At 40.3% G+C, this 10,832-nt stretch overlaps 1 protein-coding gene across 2 annotated transcripts; it reads right to left on the reverse strand.

Annotated features, from left to right (window-relative positions):
• Nucleotides 1-327: 327 nt before the first annotated feature.
• Nucleotides 328-10,022, reverse strand: LOC108934467 (zinc finger protein 711-like). 2 transcript variants are annotated; one of them, XM_018752335.2, is made up of 9 exons: nucleotides 9,820-10,022; nucleotides 7,718-7,798; nucleotides 7,351-7,449; nucleotides 6,678-7,130; nucleotides 6,382-6,537; nucleotides 5,668-5,805; nucleotides 2,630-2,764; nucleotides 2,267-2,410; nucleotides 328-1,816 (listed from the first exon to the last, which is right to left on the reverse strand). In XM_018752335.2, the coding sequence occupies exons 3-9, from the start codon at nucleotides 7,427-7,429 to the stop codon at nucleotides 639-641; spliced, it is 2,283 nt and encodes a 760-aa protein (XP_018607851.1). In that variant the 5' UTR covers nucleotides 7,430-7,449; nucleotides 7,718-7,798; nucleotides 9,820-10,022; the 3' UTR covers nucleotides 328-638. The 2 variants fall into 2 exon arrangements, with proteins under 2 accessions (XP_018607851.1, XP_018607852.1); XM_018752336.2 differs by lacking the exon at nucleotides 9,820-10,022 and adding an exon at nucleotides 9,241-9,507.
• Between the last annotated feature and the right edge of the window lie 810 nt (nucleotides 10,023-10,832).

A 10,832-nucleotide genomic window follows, 5' to 3' on the forward strand; every position in this document is an offset into this window, starting at 1 on the left:
CTCTTTGGGTTGCAGCCTGAATACATCCAGTTGTCATGTTTTTCTCAGGGATACTTTTTAATCAATTAATGTTTGATTTTGATATTAATATCAAAACTGACTTTAAAGTAAATAATGAGGTAAAGATGCTAGTGAAGACCAAATCACTTTTTTTTGACAGAGGACAGCAAAAGCAGCAAACAAATTTGACATTAACAAACACTGATTCAGTATTTCAATTAAAAAAAAAAGCCTTTAACCACAATTCTCAACATAGAGAAGATATCAGTGGTATACAGATTATTCTTCAGAAGATGGTATATTATTAAAAAATAAACTGAACCCCGAATTCTTGACAAGTGATTCTTATAGAGCCAATTGATACAAATGAGTGAAACACTGAAGTATGATTAAAACTGGACCACTCCCTTTTATTTTATGAACCTGTTCCCTTCCAACAACAAATGCCCCACAAACTCTGCCCAAGTCTGTTGCTATTCTTTAAGACCTGTTTTTATGACAACTTGAACATGGTGTCAATCATGACTGATAAGGGAAAGTAATTACAATTATCATTTAACATATAAATACATGTTCCCCCCCCCCCCCCCCCCCGCCCGACTCAGTTCACTTTAGAGTGGGGAAGGGGATGCCTAACATTACATTAACACGTCTTTGTGGTGCCGCATTATATGCTGGTTTTTTTCAGAGGGCCTGCGGAAGCCCTTCTTGCAATAGTCACACCGATGGGGATAGTCTTTGGTGTGAATTGATATGACATGCCGCTTAAACCCAGAGGCGTCCGTAGTGTTGTACTCGCAGTACTGGCACTGGTAGACCTTACGGCCGCTGTGTGTTTTCATGTGCTTCTTCAGTTCGTTCTGGTGGCGGAAGCCCCGCTTGCAGCGCTTGCACTTGAAGGGCAAGTCCTTGGTGTGCACTGACAGGATGTGTCGGCTGAGTGTGAACGGATCGGAGATCTTGAAGTCGCAATGCCGACATTGGTGCACCTTGCTACCCTTATGAATCTCTGAGTGTTTCTTGAGCTCAGAGGGCCGGTGGAACCCTTTGTCACACACTTCACACTTGTGCGGGAAGTCCTTGGTGTGTACTGAAATGATGTGCCTCTTTAGGTCACTGGAATTAGTGCTCTTGTGGTCACAGTGCGGACACTGGTGTGCCTTGTGCCCCTGGAAGATCTCATTGTGCCTCTGTAACTCCTTGTCGTCAGCAAAGGCCTGAGGGCACTGGCCGCACTTATAAGGGAGTTCAGTGCCATGCTTGCTCTTGATGTGAGTCTTTAGGTTGGACTGGTCTGCACAACGGAATTCACAGTGTGGACACTGATAGGGTTTCTCACCTGTGTGGGTCCGCATGTGCTTCTTGAGCTCCGATGGGTGCCGGAAACCTTTGGCGCACTCTACGCACACATGAGCAAAGTTCTTACTGTGCACAGCTAGCAGGTGCCGGTTGAGCAAACCCTGCTCAGCTGTCTCGTAATCACAGTACTTGCACTTGTGCAGCTTGGGCTCCTTGTCACGCAGAATGAGCTTGTTGGAGCTTAGGGGACTGGCCTCACAATATCGTCGAGTGTATTCTGTATACTCTGGAACCTTTTCGCTCTTAATGATTAATTTGTGACTCTCAAGGTGGTTGTGGAAGCTGACTTTCTTGTTGGTGGTAAAGTCACAGTCTGTGCACTGATATTTCTTCTTAAACATGTGGTCAGGATGGTTCTTCATGTGGCGCTTTAGGAAACCCCGTGACTTGAACTTCTTCCCACAGATGTGACAGGGGTATACTGTCAGGGGTTGTCCATCTGGACCGATGATCACAGCTAGGGGGAAAAAAAATACATGGGATGTTGGAGACTCATGTAAAGTTGAGTAACTATCAATGACCCTAGCTCATTGCTTTCTGAGCTGCAACTAAAACTCTTTAACTCATTAAATTTAAAATTCAGGACACCCAAAGAGCTGAAATTATTCTTCTACCCCATGTCTTGCTTCTAAAAACACACCAAGGAGCACAAATGACCTCCTTAAATATCATTAAAAAATGAGTGGTGAGCTGGGGGCAGGTTCTGCTGGCAATGACAAGAAGTAGCTGAAAATTGAGATCAGTAAGGAATCAGTAAGAACTTTTTAGTAGCTGGTGTAATGACCAAAGCAAGATTTTTTTGGAGAGTACAGCCAAAAAGTCTGAGGGCTTCTATGGAGCTATCCAACGTAACTAGCGATTTCCTTCAACTAAACCTTTAAAGGAAAGGTACACTACAACCCCACACCTGTTTGGCATTGCCGTGTTTCTCCTTTCCTCTTTTTCTTGACCCTCTGCTTGAGAGCTCTGCTGGTGCTGAGGCTGTCACTGATCTGTAGATATTGGGTGGCTGCTCCATTCTTGTTCTCCAGCCTTGTTTCTAAGTTATTACCTGGGGGGGGACCAAAGTGACCTTTGAAACAAACCAATTTTGTGTTGCTTTCATATTAAACAACAAAAATGAAAAGCCCATGACATAACAATTCTAAGCTCCTTTTAAACTGTGAAGTATAGCACTTCACACTCCATGACTTAAGTCAGAACATCTCTTTGAATCTTGGTACAATAAAAACTACAGCAATGTCTGATAAATGTTTTGTATTAAATTTACCATAGGCAGCAGCCCAGGCCACCGGGACAAAAGTTTTGTTGACAGCTGGCTCCTCTAACACCTCCTGGATGGCAGGGGCCTCGTCTTCCCCAACAATCACCTCCATGTACACCTCATCCGCAATCTCTGCACAATCTGGGCAAAGACATCTGCATCTCAAGGAGGGATAACTCTATTAAGTTCTATAATTGTTGATTATTTGGATAAACCTCTATGCAGCTACTTCTGTGATACACATTGGTTCATATGATGGAGAGTAACAAACCAGCTGTATACTTCAGAATTACGCATCTGTATCCAAGTCTCTCTGTTAATAATGCACGAATTTTATTTTCTGAGAGATGTATGTCACTTTGGAAAAAAGCATCCGCTAAATGAATAATTTTAAGTTTTGGTTTGGACTGATACACAATGCTTGGATTCTGGGGAAGTTAAAACATTACTAAAGCTCAATTAGTAAAAATCCAAGCACAGATGTACCAATGACTTCATAACTCAAATCTTCCTGTCTGTTGCGCCTGTGGATGCAAAACCCCAGTAAATTATATTTGAAGCATTGCGACGAATAAACGTGTGTTTGGGTGTTTTCTAATTAAGTCCATTTGTCCCAAACCAAAAAAAAAAAAAAAAAAAAAAAAAAAAAAACTATTCTTTAAAGTAAACTTGGTTTTCATTCTGTTTTTGAAAACCAGAACAGCTGGTCAGCTCCAGTTTTGCAGTGGTTAGAGCAGTCACTTTCAACTTGAAAGACCAAGGTTCATATTCCACGTCCTCCTGTAGCACACCAGGGCAAGGTACTTACTCAGAATTGCGCCAATAAAAACTACCGAGCTATACAAATGCAAAAATAAGTGTAAGCAGCTTAACATAAGTCACTTTGTAGAAAACATCAGCTGAATGAATAAATACATTAACCGATTTTATAAGAGTGAATTTTTCTCCTACATGAACCTTGAAATCAAAAAGCCAGTTGCTGGGATGTTGTCGTTTTGTGTTAGCTGGCCAATTTAAAAATAATGGGACAGCTGGTAGCGTAGTGGTTAGAGCTTCTGCCTTTCGACCCAAAGGCTGCAGGTTCGATCCCCACCCCTGACTGTAGTACCCATGAGCAATGTACCTAGCCTAAATTGCTCCAGTAAAATTACCAAGCTGTATAAATGGGTAAATGATTGTAAGCATGTAATAATTGTGACCTTAACATTGTAAGTCACTTTGGAGAAAAGCGTCAGCTAAATGAATAAATGTAATTCCATAGATGATTTTTCCTTTCTTCATTATGTTTTCTCCACATTCCTGATTTGCATAATAAAGTTCCAATGGAGGGACAGGATGATAGGCACAGTGCATAAAATACAGTAATCATTACTTACTACAAAAAAGTGAAATTTGAAGGTACTGCAGTGTTACCAGTTCTCAGGTTTGTGCATTATCTCCAACGGTGGCCAATGAACACGCGACACTGTCTGTGCAACTACTATGCTACTTTGCTTTTCTTTTACTATCTCTTGGAACACAAGAATTCTTCCTTCCTCAAAACTAAATACAAAATGAAAAAAAAACCTGAGTGCTTCAAACAACCCCTTCTAAAACCAATTGCATTTTAGGGACTGAGCATCCCATGTTTCAGACACTGACTTTCATTGGCATAGCCATATATTCCTCCATTGAGCACAAGTTTCAATTTTTGTAATGCAATTCTACCCCAATTGCTCTCTCAAAACTTTGTGTTATGTAAATTGTGATCCATTTTCTCATTGTTTGTATCTAAATCATGCAAATGTATTATAGCGCCACTAATTATACACTGCTTTCCTGTATTAATTGCAGTGGACCTAAATTGTTCTTCACTCTTATGGTATTTAGAAATCCAAAATATTGGCTAATGAGCTCCTTAAAACATTTGCCTGAGTACCAAATAATTATAGACAATGTTTTCAGGAAATATTTAAAATTTTTGTAGAGTTTTTCATCGCAATACTTCATCTGATAAAAGCAAATGCTTGTTTTTATTTTGGATGAAATTAACAAACAATCTATTTGGACCAGCTGAATAGTACAGCTCCTGTTTACAATATTAACTGTACGATAATGATGTAACCATCCTGCTGGAAATTTAGGTCGAAGACAAAGCAAACCTTGCAATCCTGAAACATGCTCAGCAGGAGTTCAATTATAGTTTTCAATTAATGATAATTAACTGGCCTAGACAAATGTGCCAAAATCATACATATATGAGCTCAAGAAAGAGTGCGTTTCAGTTCAGTGACTATGAAACATGCATAAATCTAAAATATGCAAGGATCCACAAGCAACAAAGAAAGCAATTCCACAAGATTAAGAAAAGGAGGTTCATTTAAGTATTTCATGTATAATTTTAGGAAAAAACTTTTACTCTTTAAAATTGTCAAAATTAGAATTGCACAAGTGCAATTTTTCATATGTGAAACAGAACCACAAGTGGAACTGTGTTTTGACAATGGCATATGCCCAGTTACTAGTAAGATTTTTAAACTTCAAATTTAAAATAAATAAATAAAACCCCTAAACAATAATGAAATCAGTTACCTCAAACTAGAGTTATTTTTGTGTGCCCATAGTCTCATTTCTCTATTGCAGGTGGATTACAAAATCAAATGTAACCATGGGTACTACACTCACCAAATACGGTCGCATCGCTGCGGCACTGGGAGACGACATGGGAGGCACCCGGAAATAATTACCCTGAAGGAGGCGAGCCCTAACTGGCTCTGTTCAAACTGTCTACTCATTTTCACTGGCTGAGTAAGTATAAACAAAGAAAGTGGCTATTAGAGAGCTGAGAATGTTCTGCCTCTAAACTTGACTAACATTGTGGATTTTATTCTAGTCTAATAGTGGTATAACAAAAGAGCACTGTACAGGGTAGGAAAACACCTGTACTTTTTTTAGATTTGTATTTATCTTTCAGCTGCCTCTGTTTGGCAGATATTAAATTGTAGCGAGGAGATTTAAATGATAAGCTGCAATTTAAGTGACAGAACTTGAGAAACAAGACTCACTCATGTCCTCAGCTCCTTGGGAAGAGTCCTTAACTGCCATGTAGACCATCTTCTCCCTTGATAGTCTACCAACAGGCCCTTGCTCCAAAACCGCATGACCATTGGGAAAGTCACTCTCTGTCACTACCTCTGTACCACCTGCACAGTTTTTACAAACAGGCAGAAGACAAGTACTTAATATGTGGAACTTCTTCAGAATAGAAGTGTAATACACAGGATGACAGAAACCAGTCTAAGAATAATCTATTTTTCAATAAATATTTTAAATGTTTTGAACAAAAAAAGCACATCTATCATTAACTACTAATATAGAGTATGTTCTACTGAATACTGCAATACACCAAAATTATTTCATTTTAAAATCATGTTCAGTTTAAAATACAGGGAATTTCTAAAAAAAAAAAAAAAAAACCTGCACTTCTGTAAGTAAAATGCTTAGTTGTGAGAACATACATGCCTATGACAACTGTTGCACCTCTTAATTAAGGGTTGAGATCACAATGGATTAGAAGTATATAGGCCAGGTCCAGCTAGCAGTCTTCTTGCAAATACTGTACAATTTAGAGGCATGCTATATTTATACATACACAATTCATGCATCTATCCAAATATTTCACTATGCAATTCAAAAGGACATAAAATTAACACAGTAAAAAGGATAAAAAAAAATTTTAACAGAAGTTGCGAAATGACTTGTGTACAGTAACTGCTTACCAATTTCAACGTCGTCGTCAGCTTCGGCTTTAAAGATGTACACCTTGATGACCTCAGAGCCGAAGTCACCTTCTTTGGGGCCTTCATCTTGTGCCACCTCAGTGCTTATCTTCAGAGGAGTGTTCCCAATATCAAGTTTTTCCCCAACCTCATCCACTGTGGAAGAGATAATCAACAGGTCTTCATCAGACATAAATTTCAGATTTTCTGAGGACACAGTTGTTATGATTCCTTAAATGTTATTTTAAAAATGTGCACATGGGAACCAGCAATCTAAAACAAGGACGGAAACTCACAGGAGATCATTAGATAGTCTTCTGAGGTGCTCTTGCCATCTTCATCATCGTCTGTCTTGAGAGTGACTGTAGAGGCTGGCATGGCCTCGTGAGATTGGATGACTGTCTCAGAGTCACAGTTGGAGACCATCACCTCCTCAGACACCATCTCAAAGACTTGGTCAGGAACACGCACTGACTCGTCAATCAGGTCAGCAGTTAGCATGTGGTGGTCAGAATCCAAAGCTTCCTCAATGGCTACCTCTGCTCCAAGAGCAGACTCAGAAACGATTACACCTTCTGTTGTCACCATGTCATCGGAGACAATGTCCGCCCCATCGACTACCTCTGCCTCCAGACCATGCTCCAGAGTAATGCCTTCATCGGTCACCACATCTGACACAAGCACTGCCTCAGGTACTGACACAACGATGTGGTCTCCGTCGATATGGGCCATGCCCCCCATGCCAGCCACTGTCAAAATAAATAATATATTAACAATATAACAGCAAGCAGCACAATTACATAATATTTACATTAGGCATACGATCTCTAAACTGGCAAATTTTTTTTTTTCTGGTACATCATTTGCAATTTTATGTATAGGTTTTAAAATTATTCCAGCTAAAAAGATGTTTTTAAATGATTTTCTGATAATTATCCCCATGTATTTGCCTTTGACAACAGTACTTACCAAAGTCCTGCATTATCATTGTATGAGGCATTTTAGAATCTTGCAGCTGAAACTCCAATACCCCTCCACATTGGTCCATTTTGTTTTCCTTCCTGGAAGCTATAGAGAATAAAAAACATCTTCACAAGTGATATACTTTTAAATCTATAATCCATCTGAAACCAAAAAAAAAAAACTGAACTCAAATGTGAACAATCCAAGATAACTGATTATTACTGCATAGGCCACTGTATAAGTTGTATACAGGACTGAAAAGTACAGGTAACTAGTAAAATATATAGCATTTTGTTGCACAGTGAATATTTTTCAACTCATTATTATGCAACAGTAAAGCTGATCATAAAATAAGATACAAAAGCTAACAAACCTTCACATTTGATGCAAAGTCCTCAAACAAACCCAGACCACACAGAGTTCCTCTTTAAGTTCCATCAAGGAGGATAGTAACCTAAAAGGGTGGGAGTATTTGTGTTAAAATTTTAATTAAATTCTTTAAGTCTTGCAGCCCACTGTATGTCTTCAGGCATTAGTTTCGGCATCCCATTTCCATCTGACAGCAGTAGTTCTGTCTTTGGCTTTGTTGTGGTTTTTTATACACTTTTAACTGATGGTCATTACTGCTGTTACTATAATGCTACTTGTTGCATGTTTTTCAGTTTCTTGCACATGATGAGTGCTCTTCTGTGAAGAGTACTATACAAAAACTGAAATTAATTGTTAGTCAGTGACTACAGATCCTATTCAGTAACAAGTAAAACTGGTTGCAAAACTGCAGACTTATCAGTTAGTCCAGGAAAAACAAAAACTTCAGTTTCATCCTCCTTCCACATTCATACCTAGGAAAAACTTCCACTCATACAAATGTGCTGAACTTGAAAAATTTACTCAGAATTTTAGCATTTAAATGTAGGTAACCTGTAGTATAGATTTAACACTAAGCTGTCATGCACAAATGTAGAGGTATAACTTGCCAGGTTTTGGCAGGACCAAGACATATTAGCAATAGTACTCAGTGAAGTTGTAATCATTCACTCATTTATTCAGTTATTCAGTACAAATGCAAATGTGGAGCAGACAAAACTGAAAATTGGGGGGGGGGGGGGGGGGGGGTAAGAGTCACACCCCCAAAAGTGTCAGATATAATCTGGATACACACACACTTTCGGAGCCTAATCAGGATAATTATCTCAAAATAAGCAGCAGACAGTATAGCAGTGAAAGACACAAGCCAGTAAACTGAAATTGGAAATGTATAAAAGGATTATTTTCTAAGTGGGCTTGGGTATAGTATTATCAAAGCAACGACATAAAACACTGTAAATGTTTTCCCGTGTTACAAACCTAGAGATCTGATCATTACGATTAAGGTGAAGATGACACGTCCAACTTTTGAGCGGAGAAATGTTACCTCCATTTGCTAATACACCTGGAAGTCGCAACAGAAACACTGACAGTTTAACCTGACAGTTACACAAGGGATGGTCGCGACACAGGTGTTGCAAGGTTGGAAAGTCCTTCAACATGCAGGTGTGCATTCAAAATACCCAGATTTTACACAAGCATGATCTTAAACTAAACAACGTGCATAGTACAACCGTCAGCACTGTCAGGTAACGGAACAACTCAATTTCATTTCCTGCGTTCCCTCTAGTACTTAGGCTGCAAAGTGTATAAATGAGCTTAAGTACATGCAAAATACCACATGTGGACCTTGCTTGGCAATCAATGCACTATGCTGCATTTTTAAATTTAGAAGGAGAAACTGTCCTTCTGATGTTTATAAGCTGGGGCTTCCTCAATCACTGCACTGTTAGAAGTGACTTGTCAAAATGGGTAGCGTTACGGTGTTGGTGTGTACGTGTATTGTGACAGTGTCACTCTCCCACGCACCAGGCCCCTCCGTGGCCGCTCAACACTCAGCCAAGATGGCCGCTTCCCTCCTTTCCCGGCCGCAGAATCCGCGTCTGCAGCGCAGCAACATCCCACGGCACACTAGACGCGGGGTGCCGCGCAACCAACGGCGCTCCTTCAGCAAAACAGCCCATTAATTCCGACATAAAACCGGCCGTAAAGATACAAGACGTTAACATGAACTGGGAGACAGGGATTTCCATGCATGCAGACAAAGCTACAAACACTGCGACAGACGCAGCCGACATCTTGTCTTCCGCCATTTTGTACATACCTTTTTTTTTTTTTTTTAAAAAAAAAAAAAAAAAACATTTCTGCAGTTATAATTGGATTGCATCTTATTTCCAGGACTCCCTAGATCCAGTTCCGTGCATATATTATACATTTCCCCCATCAACCAGGCTTCAAAATATTGTTTTAAAATAAAGTACTGGAAGATACGTACACAAAGGCCAAATTTCTTCCTTTGTCGTGTTTACGAGGAGCTATGATAAGGCCCCAGGCCCAGCGAACTGGGCCCTTGTTTTCTACGCAGCCGTTTTTGGGTCAAATTCTTACCGAGTCGGGTGACTTTTGTAGCCGCCGAAAATCCCGTCTCTGCCTCGGGAAAGGCTTTACCCTATCTTGCTTTCAATAGTCTTCTTTTGCTATTTTTTTCTCACACCGCAGACACCGCGGCCTGCACATTCTGGATCGCGAGCGCTCCTTTCCCAGGCCCGGACCAATCAGGCGCCTCGCTCACTGCTTCAGCGAGGGCGGGAGGAGAAGGGGGAGAGCGAGCGCACGCGGCCTCCTCCGTTACCGAGCTCTCGCTTTACGTCACTCGAGTGGAGCGCTCCGCCACCCGAGCGCTCTGTCTGGGTTAGATGCTGCAGGGCAGCACACAGCGGCTAGAGCGTTGCGCCTTGTCGAAGCAAACGATTTAATTCCCCGTTTAAACTAATTAACTTACCTGGGTGATACCCTGTTTTGACGACGCTTTACTTTCGCTTAGCTAGCAGTGCTTTTGTGGCTAAATAGTCTTATTTTAAGCGAGCTACGCGGTGGATGGTACTCCGCAGCTAGAGACGGTAGACCGGTAACTTGAGGCACACGAAATATTAGCCACACTGCTAAATAAACCTCACTGATCGACAGCAATATTTAGCGAAGTAACTGTTAGCTGTCATCGATATCTTTCTGGGATTGTGAGCGTAACAGATACTTGATGTAGCATACCGCACATCCTTCTAGGTTCGGTTTAGACATAGCTAGCATACTAGCTAAGCAGCATACTGTTACTGTTAGACTGCTACGTCCTGAACTGGATATATTATTAAACACATGTTGGAACCATATTCGTTGCGTAAAAATTGATGTTTTTGATTTTTCCTTAGTGTCTTGCGTCTGCATTTCGTAAATTATTTGTAATTGTAACCCGAGTAGAGACATTTAAAATGTTAACAAAAATGGAGGTTTAACGATTTGCAAAATGAGATTTAATATGTGTGTTACATGTATTGGTTGTCCTGTGGAAGGTGGTCTGTAGAGGTAACACACTGTGAAGAAGCCACTGGGTTTGTTCTCCTGTC

The sequence above is a fragment of the Scleropages formosus genome, chromosome 4 (assembly GCF_900964775.1).
Source record: "Scleropages formosus chromosome 4, fSclFor1.1, whole genome shotgun sequence".
Lineage (NCBI taxonomy): Eukaryota > Metazoa > Chordata > Actinopteri > Osteoglossiformes > Osteoglossidae > Scleropages > Scleropages formosus.

Bases quoted from the DNA above. Each gene is read 5' to 3' on its own strand.
- LOC108934467 (XM_018752335.2), bottom strand. From the start codon at position 7,429: ATGGACCAATGTGGAGGGGTATTGGAGTTTCAGCTGCAAGATTCTAAA. The intron at 2,411-2,629 runs GTAAATTTAATA...GTCCCCCCCCAG, and splicing joins GGCCTGGGCTGCTGCCTATG to GTAATAACTTAGAAACAAGG. The intron at 1,817-2,266 runs GTGTGGGGTTGT...TTTTCCCCCTAG, and splicing joins AACACGGCAATGCCAAACAG to CTGTGATCATCGGTCCAGAT.